The sequence below is a fragment of the Aquarana catesbeiana genome, linkage group LG10 (assembly GCF_042186555.1).
Source record: "Aquarana catesbeiana isolate 2022-GZ linkage group LG10, ASM4218655v1, whole genome shotgun sequence".
Lineage (NCBI taxonomy): Eukaryota > Metazoa > Chordata > Amphibia > Anura > Ranidae > Aquarana > Aquarana catesbeiana.
The window spans coordinates 203,378,562-203,399,977 of NC_133333.1; the positions used below are offsets into that span (position 1 = coordinate 203,378,562).

A 21,416-nucleotide genomic window follows, 5' to 3' on the forward strand; every position below is an offset into this window, starting at 1 on the left:
GATCACTGTCACTTACAAAACACTAAACGCATAACTGCAGCGTTCGCAGAGTCAGGCCTGATCCCTACGATCGCTAACAGTTTTTTTGGTAGCATTTTGGTGAACTGGCAAGCAAGCACCAGGCAGCGTCAGGTTAGCGCCAGTAGCGCTAACACCCACGCACGCACCGTACACCTCCCTTAGTGGTATAGTATCTGATCGGATCAATATCTGATCCGATCAGATCTATACTAGCGTCCCCAGCAGTTTAGGGTTCCCATAAACGCAGTGTTAGCGGGATCAGCCCAGATACCTGCTAGCACCTGCGTTGTGCCCCTCCGCCCGGCCCAGCCCAGCCCACCCAAGTGCAGTATCGATCGATCACTGTCACTTACAAGGCACTAAACGCATAACTGCAGCGTTCGCAGAGTCAGGCCTGATCCCTGCGATCGCTAACAGTTTTTTTGGTAGCATTTTGGTGAACTAGCAAGCACCGGCCCCAGGCAGCGTCAGGTTAGCGCCAGTACCACTAACACCCACGCACGCAGCATACGCCTCCTTTAGTGGTATAGTATCTGAACGGATCAATATCTGATCCGATCAGATCTATACTAGCGTCCCCAGCAGTTTAGGGTTCCCAAAAACGCAGTGTTAGCGGGATCAGCCCAGATACCTGCTAGCACCTGCGTTTTGCCCCTCCGCCCGGCCCAGTCCAGCCCACCCAAGTGCAGTATCGATCGATCACTGACACTTACAAAACACTAAACGCATAACTGCAGCGTTCGCAGAGTCAGACCTGATCCCTGCGGTCGCTAACAGTTTTTTTGGAAGCTTTTTATTGAACTGGCAAGCACCAGCGGCCTAGTATACCCCGGTCGTAGTCAAACCAGCGCTGCAGTAACACTTGGTGACGTGGCGAGTCCCATAAGTGCAGTTCAAGCTGGTGAGGTGGCAAGCACAAGTAGTGTCCCGCTGCCACCAAAAAGACAAACACAGGCCCGTCGTGCCCATAGTGCCCTTCCTGCTGCATTCGCCAATCCTAATTGGGAACCCACCGCTTCTGCAGCACCCGTACCTCCCCCATTCACATCCCCAACCAAATGCAGTCGGCTGCATGAGAGGCATTTTTATGTGCTCCCGAGTACCCCTACCCAACGAACCCCCCCAAAAAGATGTTGTGTCTGCAGCAAACGCGGATATAGGCGTGACACCCGCTATTATTGTCCCTCCTGTCCTGACAATCCTGGTCTTTGCATTGGTGAATGTTTTGAACGCTACCATACACTAGTTGAGTATTAGCGTAGGGTACAGCATTGCACAGACTAGGCACACTTTCACAGGGTCTCCCAAGATGCCATCGCATTTTGAGAGACCCGAACCTGGAACCGGTTACCGTTATAAAAGTTAGTTACAAAAAAAGTGTAAAAAAAAAAAATATATATATATAAAATAAAAAAAAATAGTTGTCGTTTTATTGTTCTCTCTCTCTATTCTCTCTCTCTATTGTTCTGCTCTTTTTTTACTGTATTCTATTCTGCAGTGTTTTATTGTTATTGTTATTGTTATTATGTTTTATCATGTTTGTTTTTCAGGTATGTAATTATTTATACCTTACCGTTTACTGTGCTTTATTGTTAACCATTTTTTTGTCTTCAGGTACGCCATTCACAACTTTGAGTGGTTATACCAGAATGATGCCTGTAGGTTTAGGTATCATCTTGGTATCATTCTTTTCAGCCAGCGGTCGGCTTTCATGTAAAAGCAATCCTAGCGGCTAATTAGCCTCTAGACTGCCTTTACAAGCCGTGGGAGGGAATGCCCCCCCCCCCCCCCCACCGTCTTCCGTGTTTTTCTCTGGCTCTCCTGTCTCAACAGGGAACCTGAGAATGCAGCCGGTGATTCAGCCAGCTGACCATAGAGCTGATCAGAGACAAGAGTGGCTCCAAACATCTCTATGGCCTAAGAAACCGGAAGCTACGAGCATTTTATGACTTAGATTTCGCCGGATGTAAATGGCGCCATTGGGAAATTGGGGAAGCATTTTATCACACCGATCTTGGTGTGGTCAGATGCTTTGAAGGCAGAGGAGAGATCTAGGGTCTAATAGACCCCAATTTTTTCAAAAAAGAGTACCTGTCACTACCTATTGCTATCATAGGGGATATTTACATTCCCCGAGATAACAATAAAAATGATTTAAAAAAAAAAAAAATGAAAGGAACAGTTTAAAAATAAGATAAAAAAGCAAAAAAATAATAAAGAAAAAAAAAAAAAAAAAAAAAAAGCACCCCTGTCGCCCCCTGCTCTTGCGCTAAGGCGAACGCAAGCGGCGGTCTGTCGTCAAACGTAAACAGCAATTGCACCATGCATGTGAGGTATCGCCGCGAAGGTCAGATCGAGGGCAGTAATTTTTGCAGTAGATCTACTCTGTAAATCTAAAGTGGTAACCTGTAAAGGCTTTTAAAGGCTTTTAAAAATGTATTTATTTTGTTGCCACTGCACGTTTGTGCGCAATTGTAAAGCATGTCATGTTTGGTATCCATGTACTCGGTCTAAGATCATCTTTTTTATTTCATCAAACATTTGGGCAATATAGTGTGTTTTAGTGCATTAAAATTTAAAAAAGTGTGTTTTTTCCCCAAAAAATGCGTTTGAAAAATCGCTGCGCAAATACTGTGTGAAAAAAAAAAAATGAAACACCCACCATTTTAATCTGTAGGGCATTTGCTTTAAAAAAATATATAATGTTTGGGGGTTCAAAGTAATTTTCTTGCAAAAAAAAAAAACTTTTTCATGTAAAAAATAAGTGTCAGAAAGGGCTTTGTCTTCAAGTGGTTAGAAGAGTGGGTGATGTGTGACATAAGCTTCTAAATGTTGTGCATAAAATGCCAGGACAGTTCAAACCCCCCCCAAATGACCCCATTTTGGAAAGTAGACACCCCAAGCTATTTGCTGAGAGGCATGTCGAGTCCATGGAATATTTTATATTGCGACACAAGTTGCGGGAAAGAGACAAATTTTTTTTTTTTTTTTTTGCACAAAGTTGTCACTAAATGATATATTGCTCAAACATGCCATGGGAATATGTGAAATTACACCCCAAAATACATTCTGCTGCTTCTCCTGAGTACGGGGATACCACATGTGTGAGACTTTTTGGGAGCCTAGCCGCGTACGGGACCCCGAAAACCAAGCACCGCCTTCAGGCTTTCTAAGGGCGTGAATTTTTGATTTCACTCTTCACTGCCTATCACAGTTTCGGAGGCCATGGAATGCCCAGGTGGCACAAAACCCCCCCAAATGACCCCATTTTGGAAAGTAGACACCCCAAGCTATTTGCTGAGAGGTATAGTGAGTATTTTGCAGACCTCACTTTTTGTCACAAAGTTTTGAAATTTGAAAAAAGAAAAAAAAAAAAAGTTTTTTCTTGTCTTTCTTCATTTTCAAAAACAAATGAGAGCTGCAAAATACTCACCATGCCTCTCAGCAAATAGCTTGGGGTGTCTACTTTCCAAAATGGGGTCATTTGGGGGGGTTTTGTGCCACCTGGGCATTCCATGGCCTCCGAAACGGTGTTAGGCAGTGAAGAGTAAAATCAAAAATTCACGCCCTTAAAAACGCTGAAGGCAGTGATTGGTTTTCGGGGTCCCGTACGCGGCTAGGCTCCCAAAAAGTCTCACACATGTGGTATCCCTATACTCAGGAGAAGCAGCTAAATGTATTTTGGGGTGCAATTCCACATATGCCCATGGCCTGTGTGAGCAATATATCATTTAGTGACAACTTTGTGCAAAAAAAAAAAAAAAAAAAAAGTGTCACTTTCCCGCAACTTGTGTCAAAATATAAAATATTCCATGGACTCAATATGCCTCTCAGCAAATAGCTTGGGGTGTCTACTTTCCAAAATGGGGTCATTTGGGGGGGGGTTGTGCCACCTGGGCATTCCATGGCCTCCGAAACTGTGATAGGCAGTGAAGAGTGAAATCAAAAAGTTACACCCTTAGAAATCCTGAAGGCGGTGATTGGTTTTCGGGGTCCCATACGCGGCTAGGCTCCCAAAAAGTCCCACACATGTGGTATCCCCGTACTCAGGAGAAGTAGCTGAATATATTTTGGGGTGCAATTCCACATAGGCCCATGGCCTGTGTGAGCAATATATCATTTAGTGACAACTTTTTGTAAATATTTTTTTTTTTTTTTGTCATTATTCAATCACTTGGGACAAAAAAAATAAATATTCAATGGGTTCAACATGCCTATCAGCAATTTCCTTGGGGTGTCTACTTTCCAAAATGGGGTCATTTGGGGGGGTTTTGTACTGCCCTGCCATTTTAGCACCTCAAGAAATGACATAGGCAGTCATAAACTAAAAGCTGTGTAAATTCCAGAAAATGTACCCTAGTTTGTAGACGCTATAACTTTTGCGCAAACCAATAAATATACGCTTATTGACATTTTTTTTACCAAAGACATGTGGCCGAATACATTTTGGCCTAAATGTATGACTAAAATTGAGTTTATTGGATTTTTTTTATAACAAAAAGTAGAAAATATCATTTTTTTTCAAAATTTTCGGTCTTTTTCCGTTTATAGCGCAAAAAATAAAAACTGCAGAGGTGATCAAATACCATCAAAAGAAAGCTCTATTTGTGGGAAGAAAAGGACGCAAATTTCGTTTGGGTACAGCATTGCATGACCGCGCAATTAGCAGTTAAAGCGACGCAGTGCCAAATTGGAAAAAGACCTCTGGTCCTTAGGCAGCATAATGGTCCGGGGCTCAAGTGGTTAAGCAGGGGCACCTTACGGGCGATGCATGATTTCAGTCCTTCATGGTGCAGTGCGTTACCAATTGTTATTTTGGTGACTGTGTTCCCAGTTGCCTTGAGATCATTGACAAGATTCTCCCGTTGTAGTTCTGGGCTGATTCCTCACCGTGAGATCTTGCATGGAGCCCCAGACCGAGGGAGATTAACAGTTTATTTGTGTTTCTTCCATTTGCGAATAATCGCACCAACTGTTGTCACCCTCTCACCAAGCTGCTTGGCGATGGTCTTGTAGCCCATTCCAGCCTTGTGTAGGTCTACAATCCTGTCCCTGACATCCTTGGACAGCTCTTTGGTCTTGGCCATGGTGGAGAGATTGGAATCTGATTGACTGATTGCTTCTGTGGACAGGTGTCTTTTATACAGGTAACAAGCTGAGACTAGGAGCACTCTCTTTATGAGAGTGCTCCTAATCTCAGCTCGTTACCTGTATAGAAGACACCTGGAAGCCAGAAATCTTGCTGATTGATACGGGATCAAACACTTATTTCACTCATTAAAACGCAAATCAATTTATAACTTTTTAAAAATGTTTTTCTGGATATTTTTGTTGTTATTCTGTCTCTCACTGTCAAAATAAACCTACCATTAAAATTATAGACTGATCGTTTCTTTATCAGTGGGCAAACGTACAAAATCAGCAGTGGATCAAATACTTTTTTCCCCTCACTGTATGACCATTGACATGTTCACATAAGCTAGGGTTGATGTCGTGAAAATCATTAGCGATTATTTATTTTATTTTTCACTTTTAATATCTACTGCTGTTTTCTCATAATCTAAGAAAATAATAGTATGTTATTTGATTTTATATAATCAATCAATATTTTTGCTTCATCCAATTACTATAATTTTGCTGCGTTAATTTTGCTGCAGGAGCTCTGCCATCTATGTTCTACCACCTTCCCCTAAGTAGGTTTTCCCTAAATAGTTTCAGTATGTTTCAGGGCCTATTTATTACTTAGTTACTGAGGCTTAAGTTTTTTTTAATTTTTTATACCTCAATCCTCAGTCCCTCACCCTCCATTCCTTCATTACACCCCAATTCCCTTTCTCATATTCCCCTGATACAATCGGGGGGTCCTATAATTATATACTGAAAATTCTTCTCTTATACAGCTAAAATGTCTAAATTAACTATAACCTCACTAAATAGATGATGTTAACACATCCCTGAAAAAAGAAACATGATTCTAACGGATTTGCGAAAAAAAAAAAAAAAAATGTTGCTTTTCTTCAAGAAACACATTTTTTAGCTTCTAAAATACCTAAATTAACCACTTAAGGACCAGAAGGATTTGCCCCCTTAAAGACCAGGCCATTTTGTGCGATACGGCACTGCGTCGCTTTAACTCACAATTGCGCAGTCGTGCAACATTGTACCCAAACAAAATTTATGTATTTTTTCCCCACAAATAGAGCTTTCTTTTGGTGGTATTTGATCACCTCTGCAGTTTTTTTTTTTGTGCTATAAACAAAAACAGAGCGACAATTTTGAAATAAAACCAATATTTTTTACTTTTTGCTATAATAAATATCCAAAAAAACCACCAAAAAACTAAATTTCTTCATCAGTTTAGGCCAATATGTATTCTACATATTTTTGTTAAAAAAAATAATAATAAAAAAAAAAAAAAATCGCAATAAGCGTATATTGATCGGTTTACATAAAAGTTATAGCGTCTACAAATGGGGGATAGATTTATGGTATTTTTATTATTTATTTATTTATTACTAGTAATGGCGGCAATCAGCAATTTTTAGTGGGACTGCGACATTGCGGCAGACAGATCAGACACTTTTTTGGGACCAGTAATATTTATACAGCGATCAGAGCTAAAAAGTGTCAGTGTACTGACTAGAGGAGGAGAGAGAGATCGCTGTTCCTGATCACTAGGAACAGTAGATCTCTCTCTACTCCCCTGTCAGAACGGGGATCTGCCTGTTTACATTGACAGATCCCCGTTCTGGCTCTCTGAGGAGCAATCGCGGGTGGCCAGCGGACATCGTGGCCGCCGGCCACGCGCATCGGCTCCGGCGTCGCGTGCGTGCCCCCTATAGCTTCTTAAAGTGGATGCCGTACAATGAGGGTGATTCGCTCAGCTGTGTCAACCTGCCACAGTACAACTGCGGCGGCTGGTCAGCAAGTAGGTAAAAGATAAATATTTTACAGATATATATCATTCAGGCTCCCCATATAAAAAGTCGGGAGGTGTTAGTATTCTCCTAGCATGAACTTCCCAATGGACTTTTCTCAACGAATACAATAATGAAGGAAGATGTCTCTTCATTAAAGGGAGATGTGCCAACCAGTTAGTGACATTTGCTAACCTATATTTTCCTAATCGTAATCAAATAGATTTTTTAGAATCATCCCTATCCAAATTATCTGAATTTGCGGAAGGTATGGTACTAGTGGGAGGCAATTTTGATTTAGTACTAGACCCAACCATAGACTCCTCCAAAGCCACTTCCCATCTCTCACTTTCTGCTTATAGACGTATCAAAAAATTCCTTAACCAATATCAATTAGTCGATATTTGGAGAATACATCATCCAACGACTAAGGCAGGGATCTCCAAACTACGGCCCTCCAGCTGTTGAGGAACTACACGTTCCATGAGGCATTGTAAAACTCTGACATTCACAGACATGACTAGGCATGATGGGAATTGTAGTTCCTGAACAACTGGAGGGCCATAGTTTGAAGGCCCCTGGACTAAGGACTACTCTTTTTTTTCTTCCCCGTACATTACACATATACTTTCTTTTGCCACACATTCAAATATAGGGAATATAAAACATTATCTGACCATGCTCCAATCGATCTCACTCTGACCTTAGAATCACCATCATCTCCTTCTTGGTCTTGGCGATTAAATGAATCGCTCATACAAGACCCGGCCATAATAAATAATATATCTTCTGACCTACATAATTGTTTCACCTCCAATAATACCCTTGATTTTTCTCCTGACATGATCTGGGAAGTCCATAAGGCCTATATACAAGGATCTTTCATTAAGCTGGGAACTGCCCTAACTATGTAACTGCCCTTAAGAAAAAAAGGAATGAAAAACTTAAGGAACTGATATCCCAAATCCAGAAACTTGGACTTCTTCAAAAAAATTCCAAACTCATGATAAATTGGAGGAACTCACTTCCTTACACTTTGACCTCAAGACTCTTTGTTTGGATAAAGTAAAAGCCACCCTTATTAGATGCAAGCGTCATTTTTATGACTATGGAAACCAATGTAGCAGATCATTTGCCAATGCTTTGCGCAAACAGAGTCAAAACAATTGTACCTATGACCTTTTCTCTTGATGGTTCTAGGAAAATGTATTCCAAGGAAATAGCTAATAGTTTTAAGGATTATTATTCCTCCCACTATAATTTAAACACCCAAGGTACTAATAAACAATCAGAGATCATATTCACATTAAAAAAAAAAATGTTCTTTCTCATTCGGGACTCCCTTCCCTGTCGTCTACCTCATCATCCCTCTTGGATACACCAATCACAGACCTGGAATTTGCCCAGGCTATTTAAGAAACATCAACTGGTAAAGCACCCAGACCTGATGGCTTCACACTTTCCTATTAAAAACAATTTTTATCGCTCTTATATCCACAAGTATTTCTTAAAGTATTTAATTCTCTTCTTATCCAACCTTCTTCTATTTGTCCTACTGCATTATTGACATTCAGTTACAGACCCATTATTCTACTTAATGTAGACATTAAACACTTCAGCCCCAGTAGATTTGGCTGCTGAATGACCAGGCCATTTTTTTCGATACGGCACTGCATCGTTTTAACTGACAATTGCGCGGTCGTGCGATGTTGTACCCAAACAAAATTGACGTCCTTTTTTTCCCACAAATAGAGCTTTCTTTTGGTGGTATTTGATCATCTCTGTGGTTTTTATTTTTTGCACTATAAACAAAAAAAGAGCGACAATTTTGAAAAAAAAACACAATATTTTGTACTTTTTGCTATAATAAATATCCCCATTTTTTTAATTTAAAAAAGCTATTTTTTTTCTCAGTTTAGGCCGATATGTATTCTTCTACATATTTTTGGTAATAAAAATCGCAATAAGTGTATATTGATTGGTTTGCGCAAAAGTTATAGCATCTACAAAATAGGGGATAGATTTATAGCATTTTTATTTTTATTTACTAGTAATGGCAGCGATCTGCAATTTTTATCATGACTGCGACATTATGGCAGACACATCGGACAATTTTGACACATTTTTGGGACCATTGGCATTTATACAGCGATCAGTGCTATAAAAATTCATTGATTACTGTAAAAATGTCACTGGCAGTGAAGGGTTTAACACTAGGGGGCGATCGAGGGGTAACTGTGTTCCCTGCTACGTGTTCTAACTGAAGGGGGGACGGGACTTTCTAGGAGAAGAGATAGATCGGTGTTCATACTTTGTATGAACACACAATCTGTCTCTTCTCCCCTCAGAGAACCGTGTCACAAGCGACTCGCATCGGCTCGCATCGGCTCCGGGGACGAGCAGCGGGCACGCGCCCCTAGTGGCTACAAATAGAAGTGACGTAACATGACAGCGATTCGCGCAGCCGAGCCATGTTGCCGCAGTACAACTGCAGCGGCTGGTCGGCAAGCGGTTAAACTATTTGCAAAGATAACAGCATTAAGACTTATACCTCACCTTCAGAAACTCATTCATCTAGATCAGGTAGGATTTATGCCAACTAGAGAAGCTAGAGATAGGACAATTCATGCAATCAATATTATCCATTCGGCCCTTTCAAAGAACGATCAAGCTTTTATTTTATCTACAGATGCCAAAAAAGCCTTTGATAAAAGTGACTGGACCTTTATACGTCTCACTTTAGAAACTATAGGTTTAGGCCCTCATGAGATCCTGGATCTCATATGAGGACACAAGGTCACTGTTAGCAGCTGCAACAGACAGTATGTTGCAACTTTTAAAGGCACAGTAACAAAGGGAATAGTTGGTAAACTGTGTTAGCGAAGGACATTTTCTTTGTGAATGTTTACTCATCTAACAGGGACAAAAAAATGGAAAAAAAAGGATAAATCTACTCACCTCCATAATTCTCCTGCGTTTGCAACTTTTACGTTCATCCTCACAAGCAGTATTTGCCATCACACCTGGAAACAGATGAAAAGCAGATGGGGAAACAATACCTAAAATAAAGCAAAGCACAGTGAAGACAACAAAAATAACAATACAAAAATAAATATCATAAAGGGGTCCAGTTCACTTTTAGTCAATCATCGGCTGAATAAAACATGAATCCAAGTTCATTGCAGCCACAAACTTGTTTTAACCACTGCAGTACCATGCTATAGCCAAAGACGGCTACAGCGCGGCATCCATAGACATTCTCCCAGAACCCCGCCCCTGTAACCTGCATCAGGCGCGCTCTGTGGGCACTGTGTCCTTCGAACTCAACTTATCAGGGATTGGGGTAAAGGGCCAATCACAGCAGCCCTTTACCATGTGATCAGCTGTGTCCAATCACAGCTGATCACATGTAAACAGACTTGCCGGTTATCAGCAGTCCTTTTCTCACACGCTGTGTCAACACACTGTTTACTCTAATAATCAGGGGCACTGATCATCAGTGTCCAGATGATCAGTGCCGCCCCATCAGTATCAATCAGTGCAGTTTAAGTTTATCAGTGCCACCTATCGGTGCCCATCAGTGTCTCCTATCAGTGCCCATCAGTACCGCCTCATCTGTGCCCATCAATGCAGCTTATCAGTGCCCATCAGTGCAGCCTCAACTCCATAAAAGGCCATGTACACATAGGCTTTTACGAGAGTTTAGGAGCACGACCCTGTGGCCCATATAGGCTGTGTGTACATGAAGCCTAAACAGGTCTATGGAAAACATGCAACTGAAGGTTTGCATAGATTTCTTTCTCACCTTAGCCCCTGTGATTAGAGGTCGACCGATATGGGTTTTTCTCTGGCTGATGCTGATACTTAGAAATCGCGGTGGCCGATGGCCGATATAAGATGCCGATTTTTTTGGGCCGATATATTAGGCCGATTTTTTTTTTTCCCTTCATCTCATAAAATCTAACAGTTAGACCCCTTTCACGCTGAGGCGTTTTTCAGGCGCTTTTGGGCTAAAAATAGCTCCTGTAAAGTGCCTGTAAAACGGATCCCCTGCAGTCTCAGTGTGAAAGCCCGAGTGCTTTCACACTGAGGCGATGCGCTGGCAGGATGTTTAAAAAAAGTCCTGCAAGCGGCATCTTTGGAGCGGTGTATATCGCTCCTCCACCACTCCTGGCCATTGAAATGAATGCGCACCGCTGCCGAAGCGCCTGCAAAGCGTTTCGGCAGCAGCGCTTCAGGGGTGCATTTAACCCCTTCCTCAGCCGCTAGCTGGGTTATAAGCGCCCCGCTAGCAGCCGAACAGCGCCGCTAAAATGACGGTAAAGCGCCGCTAAAACTAACAGCGTTTTACCGTCAACGCATGCCTGCTCCAGTGTGAAAGCAACCTTAAGAAATACAGAAAATTTTTTACATTTAAACATTTATTAAACAAAACAAACCTTCACTCAGTTCACTTGTATGTATAATTTAGATTAAAAAAAAAAATTAACGATATCTTAAATATTAAATACACAAAAACAGGTAATCAAAACTTTTGGACGAAATAAAATGGGCTAACTTTACTGCTTATTTTTTTTTTTTATTTCATTAGTGTATTTTTTTTTTTTAAATTGCGTTTGAAAGACCGCTGCGCAAATACCGTGTGACATAAAATATTGCAACAACCGCTATTTTATTCCCTAGGGTCTCTGCTAAAAAAAATATATATATATATATATATATATATAATGTTCGGGGGTTCTAAGTGATTTTCTAGCAGAAAATACAGGATTTTTACTTGTAAGCAACAAGTGTCAGAAAAGATTTAGGCCTCTTTCACATGGACGATCCGTATGTCCGCTTTTCATCCGAAAACATACATTCATCCCTATGGAGCGTCGGATGTCAGCGGTGACATGTCCGCTGACATCCGACCCCGCTCCAATCCGAAAAGTGTAACGGAGGAAAAACCTACTTTTCCATCCGTTTTCGGATCGGATCGGGTGACGACGGACACTACGGTCCGTCATCATCCGATCCCCCCATAGGGGAGAGCGGCGCTCTGACAGGTCCGTCGCTGCATAGTGTGCAGCGATGCACCTGTCATCTTCCTGCTCAGCGGGGATCGGCGGAGCGATCCCCGCTGAGCCAGCGGATATTCACGGGGCGGATCATCACTGATCCGCCCCGTGAGAAAGAGGCCTTAGTCTTTAAATGGTTAAACTGAGAACTTCTACACAGGGAGTTCAGCTCATTGATAAAAGAACCTGAAAAGATACAAAAAGATACAATGTTTCTTCTTATCAGACCTGGCAGGCTACACAGAGGAGAGAATCCTCTCCACAGATAACAGAAGTCTAGTCTAGTCTATTACAGAAGTCATTTGCAAGTCCCGCTGAAGTTATAATCGGCTTTTTTTATCAGCACAATCGGCCGATGCCGATTAAAGTGGGGTTCCACCCAAATTTTGAACAATATCTGTATGTATTCTCTTCCTTGCCTAGATGCTGACATGCCGTTTAAAAAAATTTAAATCGCCGTAATTACCTTTTATTTTTCTATTCTTCTTTGCACTTCCTGGTTCTCCTCCCGTGGGAGTAGGCGTGTTTCTAGCCTCTCCCAGACTCCTGGGAGCTAGTCTCAGGCTTCCCAGGATGCCACTGAGCATGTGCGGGAACAACCGGTGAATGCTGGGAGCACAGCATTCACCACATCCAGGAAATAAATGCTTGTGGGCTTCAAATGCCCACAATGAAGATGGAAACCGCCTGCAGTGAATAATATAAGTTATTCTTTCCGACGAAATCTGACACAGGCGGACATATTACACACAATATGTGAGTATGTAATGCTGAGAAGAAAAGTTTGTGAATGAACTAAAAAAAAAAAAAACGATAGATAGGTGGACCCCCGCTTTAAGTAAAAAAAGACAAATATCGGCCGATATATTGGCCGGTCGATATATCGGTCGACCTCTACCTGTGATGTCATGACATGGGCTGAAGCGATCCTTCGGCTCCTGGAGCCAACATGCACTAAGCCCTGGTTCACATCTGTGTGGTTTCCCAGCGGCTGCATTTGATTAGGCACAGCACCCTATTCACTTGAGTGGGCTGTTGTACCCACTGAAAAAGCAGGGAAAGGTCCCTGCGACTGCATTTTCTGAAAACCGCAAACTGCTTTTCATGTTTCCCTAGACAAAAGGGAACATTTAACCCTTTCAGTGCAGTGGGAGTCCTATTGCAAAAGATGACTTTGGATTTTACATGTGCATGGTTAACTGCAATACGACAATATTGTCAATATGGCAATTAGGGTGAGATTTACTAAAACCAGTGTACTTAGAATCTGGTGCAGGTGTGCATGGTAGCCAATCAGCTTCTAACTTCAGCTTGTTCATCTTTGGTGTCATTGGGAGGAATGTGTGCCCCTTCATTGGTGTCAGTGGGGGGTATTATAGGTTGAATTTCAGTGTTGGCAGGTTGAATTTCAGTGTTGAATTTCAGTGCTGGCAGTCTGAAGGAAATGATTGGGTTTTGTGTTGCAGTTTGGGCACTCGGGCTCAAAAAGGTCTAGTTCCACTTTAACCACTTCCCGCCCGCCCTATGGCGGATTGACGTCCGGGAAGTGGTTCTGTTATCCTGACTGGACGTCATATGACGTCCAGCAGGATAACATGCCGCCGTGCGCCCACGGGGGCGCGCATCGCGGCAATCAGTGGATCGGTGTGTCAGTCTGACACACCGCTACACCGATCCTGGTAAAGAGCCTCCGGCGGAGGCTCTTTACCACGTGATCAGCCGTGTCCAATCACGGCTGATCACGCTGTCAATAGGAAGAGCTGTTGATCGGCTCTTCCTCACTCGTGTCTGACAGACGCGAGTAGAGGAAAGCCGATCGGCGGCTCTCCTGGCAGGGGGGGTCTGCGCTGATTGTTTATCAGCGCAGCCCCCCTCAGATCACCACACTGGACCACCAGGGATAGCCACTAGGACCACCAGGGAAGGGGCAACATGTGGATGGCCAGGTATGTACCCCATGGCCATCCACATGTGCCCAGTGTGCCCAATCTGTGCCAATCAGTGCCCACAAATGGGCACTGATTGGCACCATTATGTTGCAGTGATGCCCAGCAATGCCACCCTTAGAGGCATCACTGCCAATAACCAGTGTAATGAGTGCCACCCATCAGTGTCCATCGGTGCCACCTGTCAGTGCCCATCAGTGCCCACCTATCAGTGCCCATCTGTGCCAACTATCAGTGCCACCCATAAGTAACCATCAATGCCACCTACGAGTGCCCATCAATGCCACCTATGAGTGCCCATCAGTGCCGCCTATGAGTGCCCATCGGTGCCACCTATGAGTGCCCATCAGTGCCGCATACCAGTGCCACCTATCAGTGCCCATCAGTGCCACCTATCAGTGCCCATCAGTGCCGCCTATCATTGCCCATCATCAGTGCCCGTCAGTGCCACCTCATCAGTGCCGCCTCATTGGTGCCACTTAATCGGTGCCCATCAGTGCCGCCGTATCAGTGCCCTTCAGTGCAGCCATATCAGTGCCCGTCATTGAAGAAGAAAACGTACTTTTTTACAAAAAGTTTTAACAGAAACAAAGAAAAACTTGTTTTTTTTTCAAAATTTTCGGTCTTTTTTTATTTGTTGCGCAAAAAATAAAAAACGCAGAGATGATCAAATACCGCCAAAAGAAAGCTCTATTTGTGGGAACAAAATGATAAAAAAATTGTTTGGGTACAGTGTAGCATGACCGCGCAATTGTCATTCAAATTGCGACAGCGCTATAAGCTGAAAATTGGCCTGGGCGGGAAGGTGTCGAAGTGCCTGGTATTGAAGTGGTTAACCACTTCAGCCCCGGAAGATTTGACTGCTGAATGACAGGGCCATTTTTGCAATTCAGCACTGCCTCCCTTTTACTGACAATTGCGTGGTCGTGCGACACTGTACCCAAACAGAATTTATGTCCTTTTTTTCCCCACAGAGTTTTCTTTTGGTGGTATTTGATCTCCTCTGTGGTTTTTATTTTTTACGCTAAAAAACAAATAGGAGCGACAATTTTGAAAAAAACACAATATTTTGTACTTTTTGATATTTATATAATAAATATCCCAATTTTTTTTCAAAAAAGCTAATTTTTTTCTCAGTTTAGACCGATATGTATTCTTCTACATATTTTTGGTAAAAATAGAAAAAAAAAAAATCGCAATAAACGTATATTGATTGGTTTGCGCAAAAGTTATAACGTCTACAAATAGGGGATAGATTTATAACTTTTTTTTATTATTATTTTTTTTACTAGTAATGGCGGCGATCTGCGATTTTTATCGTGACTGCGACATTATGGCGGACACATCGGACAATTTTGACACATTTTTGGGACCATTGGCATTTATACAGCGATCAGTGCTATAAAAATGCATTGATTACTGTAAAAATGTCACTAGCAGTGAAGGGGTTAACACTAGGGGGCGATAAAGGGGTTAACTGTGTTCCCTGGGAGGTGATTCTAACTGAAGGGGGAGGGGACTGACTAGAGGAAGTGACGATTTGTGGTTTCTAGCTAATAGGAACACATGATCTGTCACTCCTCTCAGAACAGAACACGGATTTGTGTGTTTACACACACATTTCCGTGTTCTGTCCCTCGTGCTCACGATCGCTCATGGCCGGCGGTCATCGCGACCGTCAGCCACGAGCAACGGCACACCCGCTGTGCAGCAGGCACATGCGCACTCCTCCGGCGGTGCGTGCGCATGCTATCCCGATCCCGCGTGCCGACCTGCCGCAGTAAAATGGTGGCGGCTGGTCGGCAAGCGGTTAAGCTTTCTGAATTAAAGTTGAATTAAACCTATGAATTTAACTGCTTCCCAAAACAATATAGTTCAAGGCATGCCATTATAATGACTGTCACAGCTGTCTCTGCTCTCAACCGAACTGTCAAGCCATCCGACTTCAATGAACGGGATCCGACTTTGATCCCGATAATACCAGGCCCTGTGTGTATGAATCTTAAGGGGAAACTCCATGCCAAAATGAAATTAAAAAAAAAAAAAAAACGCATAGAATAGGATCCCCCCTCCAAGACCACATCAAACCCTTAGGTCTGGTATGGTTTTTCAGTTTTTAAGGGGAACCCCCCCCCCCAAAAAAAAGGGCCCTCAACATGTGTGGGGGGGGGGGGGGTCTTTGGGGCCTTCCAGATTCCGATGAGCCCTCCTGCCTGCAGACCCCCACAACCACCGCCCAGGGTTGTCGGGAAGAGGACCTTGTCCCCATCAACATGGGACAAGGTGCTTCGGGTGGGGGTGCAGAGCCCCCCTGCCCCAACCCCCCAATATTGAGGACATGTGGCCTGGTATGGTCCAGGAGGGGGGCAGCTCGCCCCCCCCCCCTTCCTGACCTGCCGGGCTGCATGCTGGGATAAGGATCTGGTATGGATTTTGGGGAGGACCCAAAAAGACGATGATCAGACTTGAATGATATTCAATGGATAAAATTCGGACCAAAGTAGTGCAGGAACCTTTTTCAAAGTCGAACCGACTTGTGTCGGACCAGTTAAGAGGCCTCTTATAGGGAACCATTGATTTATACACGTCATGCGACATGTACTCCCAATGTCAGGGCATTTTTCATACCAGTGTGAACCCGGCCTTAGGGTAGATTTAGAGATGTGTCTAAATCTCCCTTTCCTCTGAAGCCTGATCAGCGTCCAGATTGCACTCCAGAGGCTGACAGGTGGTGAGGAAGCAATGCGATGCCCCCTTACCGCCTGTTTTACCCCATTTTTGCTGACAAATACTCTGCAACCCCTTTTACTTAAATGTACAGTATTTGGCGGGCTTGGCCTCTGCTGATCGCTACATATCAGGTAAATTTGCCGCAGGTGTGAAGCAAAGCATTGTGCCCGAGTAATCTAAACACCACTGTCCGCTGCCTATTGCAGCTTAAGGGGGGCGATTGGCGGACAGCAAAAACGTGACTCAACCACGTATTTTTGCCATCCTACAATCACACGTCTAAATGAAGAGTTAAAGTGGAGTTCCACACACTTTTACAACTCTTCAGCATCCCTCACTAAGCTGTGCACTGTAAACAAATTGGATATATATTTTTTTTCTCAGCACCTACTGTATATCTGTTGTATTCATTTTTCACTTCCTCCTCCCTGGCCGTGGCCAATGACATAATTTCCTGTTTGCAATGCCTTCTGGGAAGGGGCAGCAACTTCCTCTGACACTGCCGTTGCTATGGAAACCTGACCTGAAACCTATTACACTGCTTGTGCTGCACTGAGCATGTGCGAGATCTGCAAGGATGAGAACCAGGAAGAAATACAGTCTGGCTTCAGATGCCCACACTTAAGATGGCCATGGCCTGCTGTAAGTTTATAAAATAACAAATTAATGCTATAAACTAACAAAACAGACCTTAGTTTACAGACTAACTTTACTAGAATACATTAAGCTTGTGTATTATAGGGGTATTTTTATTTAAAAATTATAATTTCGGCCGGAACACCACTTTAAGCAAGCCAAAGAGGAATTCTTTCCTTCCATCACTGTTTAGTTTCTGCATCAACACAGTCAGCATTGATGGGGGAATCCCTCTCACAGGGCTATGGTATTCTGCTGGTGGGGATATGCAGGGATCCTGGCCGGCAGAATACAATAATTACTGCTAGCAGCTATAGCTGATAGCAGTAATAGCATGTAAAAGAATCAGAAAGGCTTGTTGTACCCAAGTCGATCGATAGAATGACTTGTGGGTCGAATCAGCCTACCCATATAGGGATCAAAATTTGGCTGTTTCCTGCTGAACTAGCTGAATTTCGATCCATGTGTGGCCAGCTTAAGAGTACAAATATCTTTGACAGTTATCATTCATGCCTTGTATGTAATTGTTTTGCAAAATAATAATCTTGGTGGGTTTAGTTGCACTTTAAACTCTGGTTCACACCAATGCGATTTGACAGTTCAAACTTGAAATAAATAAAGTGGCATACCGCGCTGTGAGAAAATTGAGCTAATACAAAAATAATAAATTAAACTGAATACAAATACCCAAAAAGAAGCTGCTGCTACAAGTGAGATACACACAAAAATAGATAAACCAGAAAAAAGCAGCGCTAACCCACCTACATTGAAATTGTACAGTAAAGATCAATATGAAAAAAAAATTTATATAAAAGGTGATCTGTATATTGAAAATAGATTAAATTCAAACTAAAGAGTCCATCTTCTTAATTCCACAGTGCTAATAGTGCTGTAATCAAAAGTTCAATAGTATCCTCTGCCGCACCGCCAGTGCCAAACACCCAAAATGCTCGCTTACCAGACAGGCAAGCAATGGAAGCTTGCGACCTATACCCGGCCAGGGCCTTTATCCCGTCAGGAGCCAAACAGATGGATACCAGGAAGAACCCTCAGGCCAATCTCTATACCAGACAGGGACCACCAAACTCATGGTTCACAGATACCAAGTGTGAGTAGATGCAGATACCGTTCCTTCTTCCTGATCCTTCTCGATGCATGACTGATCACACCCCATTTGTAGCAATGGAACCGTTCAAAATCGCAGCGACTTTGAAAAAGGTTCCCGCACTATTCTGTAATTTCATTGCGTCTTGCATTGACTCCTGTTAAATTAAGTTGGAAGCCCCAATGAAATTGCATTGATAGTCAGTTTTGAAATTGCGCTGAAGTAGCGTGTTAACCCCTTCCCTGCCAATGACATTTATGCAGTAATCAGTGGCTATTTTTAGCTCTGATCGCTGTATAATTGTCAATGGTCCCAAAATAGTGTTAAAAGTGTCCGATCTGTCCGCCACAATGTCGCAGTCCTGATAAAAATCACTCATCACCGGCATTACTAATAAAAAAAAAATAATAATAATAAAAATGCCATAAATCTATTCCCTATTTTGTAGACGCTATTACTTTTGCGCAAACCAATCAATATACGCTTATTGCGATTTTTTTTTTACCAAAAACATGTAGAAGAATACATATCGGCCTGAACTGAGGAAGAAACCTGTTTTTAAAGCGGAGGTCCACCCATCTATGCAAAAATTAAAAGCCAGCAGCTGCACATACATAACTAATAAGCGGACACTTACCTGTCCTGGAGTCCAGTGGTGTCGGCACCGCAGCTGATGTTTCCATCAGCTGTCGGGTGCTGCCGCCTCCATTGCGAGTAAGGGAACCCAGCAGTGTAGCCTTACGGCTTCACGCCGGGAACCCTACTGCGCATGCGTGAGGCTCCACTCCTCTCTCCTACTGCCCCGGGACTGTGACATCATAAGGGGCGGGGTCACCGGGTGACATCACCCGGTGGCCACGCCCCATGCCTATATAATTGGTTGCAGACCTCGCTCACGGCATTACAGCGAGAGGGAGCGTTGTGTCAACATCTCTGGAAGAGAAGAGGGAAGAAGACATCTCTAAAGACCGGGCTCCTCCGCTAGCAAAAGAGCGGCAAAAGAGCAGAAGATAGCGGAGGAGCCCGGCAGAAGGAAGAAGGCACCGGAGAAGAACCAGAAAGCGTGGAGACGACACCGGAGAGAGGGAGAAGAGGCCTGAGAGACCCCCGAAGTCAGAAGAAGACCACCGGAGCTGTCTAATAAATTACTTTTAAAACCTGTGTAGTGTGTTTTTTTTATTGACACTTTTTCCCCAGGTGAATGGGTAGGGGTACGATGTAGCCCATACTCATTCACATAGGGTGGGGGGCCGGGATCTGGGGCCCCCTTATTAAAGGGGGCTCCCGGATTCCGATAAGCCCCCCGCCCGCAGACCCTGACAACCAACGGCCAGGGATGTCAGGAAGAGGCCCTTGTCCTCATCAACATGGGGACGAGGTGCTTTGGGGTGGGGGGGCGCCCCCCCCTTGCCCCAAAGCACCAACCCCCCCATGTTGAGGGCATGCAGCCTGGGACGGTTCAGGAGGGGAGGGGGGCGCTCGCTCGTCCCCACTCCCTTTTCTGACCGACTGGGCTGCGTGCTCGGGTAAGGGTCTGGTATGGATTTTGGGGGGACCCCCATGCCGTTTTTTCGGTGTAGGGGGTGCCCCTTGAAATCCATACCAGACCGAAGGGCCTGGTATGCTCTTGGAGGGGAACCCATGCCGGTTTTTTATTTAAAATTTGGCATGGAGTTCCCCCTCAAGATTCATACCAAACACAGTGCCTGGTATTGGCGGGGATTGCAGTCGGATCCCCGTGCTAGTCGCTCATCGGGAAAGGAAAAAACATTTTTCCTTTCCTGATGAGCGAGCCAGCTCGGCGCTGCTATCACAGCTGACACAGTGCACTGCGATTACCTGCGGTTTTGTGCGGATAGCTGCGCTAAATCGCTTCTGGACGCAGTCAATTCTATTTTTTCTATCCGCACAAAACCGCATGTAATCAAACCGCAGCTAAACGCAGTGTGTGAATGGGGCCATAGGAAAATATTGTCTGCGTTTATCTGCGATAGAAAACGCAGCTAAAACCACAATTCTATCCGTCCGTGTGAAAGGGGCCTTATACAGCGATCAGTGCTAAAAGTAGCCCCTGATTACTGTATAAATGACACTGGCAGGGAAGGGTTAACACTAGGGGGCGATCAAACAGTTAAGTGTTCCATGGGAGGTGTTTCTAAGACCCCTTTTACACTGGGGCGCTTTGCAGGCGCTACAGCGCTAAAAATAGCGCCCGGAAAGAGCAGCTCCTGTCTCTCCAATGTGAAAGCCCGTTCTTCTCTGATCTATTTAGATATACAGTATAAAATGCACTTTTTATCGTTTAAAAAAATGTTTCCCAGTGCTTAACCTTTCATCCAATTTCTAATTTGCTGCATTTGTAAATTGCAAAGGTCGGTATAAAGAAATAGTGAAAAAAAAAAAAAAAAAGCACTTGTGGGTTGAACGAATCTTTTTTTGTACAATTCTCCTTTAAGGGGCGTAGCAGGGGGTGTGTCCTATGTCTAAATCCTTTTGCTGATAGGTGTCCCTCATTCCCATCTCAAAAAGTTGGGAGGTATGAGCTGGCATACCTCCCAACTTTTTGAGATGGGAATGAGGGACACCCATCAGTAAAACTATGCAGGCATAGGACACACCCCCTTAAAGGAGAATTGTACAAAAAAAAAACAAGATTGGTTAAACCCACAAGTGCTTTTTTTTTACCACTACTATTCCTTTATATTGGCTTTTGGAATTTACAAATACAGCAATTTAGGAATCAGATGAAATGTTTAGCGCTGGAAAACACTTTTTGATAGATAAAAAGTGCATTTTATATACAACTATATAGATCAGACCAAAATGAGGGACAAATGAGGAGGAATGAGTGACAGAGGGACATATCTCCTAATCAGGGACAGTCCCTCGAAATCAGGGACAGTTGGGAGGTATGCGCTGGGGTATCAGACATCTGCAGGGTGGTCACTGCAGTAAAGCACTATACCTGTTGCAGTGATAATGTCCTTCCCAAAAAACACAC

At 43.5% G+C, this 21,416-nt stretch overlaps 1 protein-coding gene across 6 annotated transcripts in view; it reads right to left on the bottom strand.

Moving 5' to 3' along the window:
• TEX12 (testis expressed 12) overlaps window positions 1-21,416 on the bottom strand; it is a 220,867-nt gene that overhangs the window by 36,049 nt on the left and 163,402 nt on the right. For 3 of the 6 annotated variants that reach the window (XM_073603156.1, XM_073603152.1, XM_073603155.1), the window contains exon 2: window positions 9,897-9,961. In XM_073603156.1, the coding sequence (XP_073459257.1) occupies window positions 9,897-9,956 (60 nt within the window). In that variant the 5' untranslated portion in view covers window positions 9,957-9,961. Of the gene's footprint in view, window positions 1-9,896; window positions 9,998-21,416 lie in introns of all 6 variants that reach the window. The other 3 variants (XM_073603154.1, XM_073603151.1, XM_073603153.1) reach the window with 1 other exon arrangement.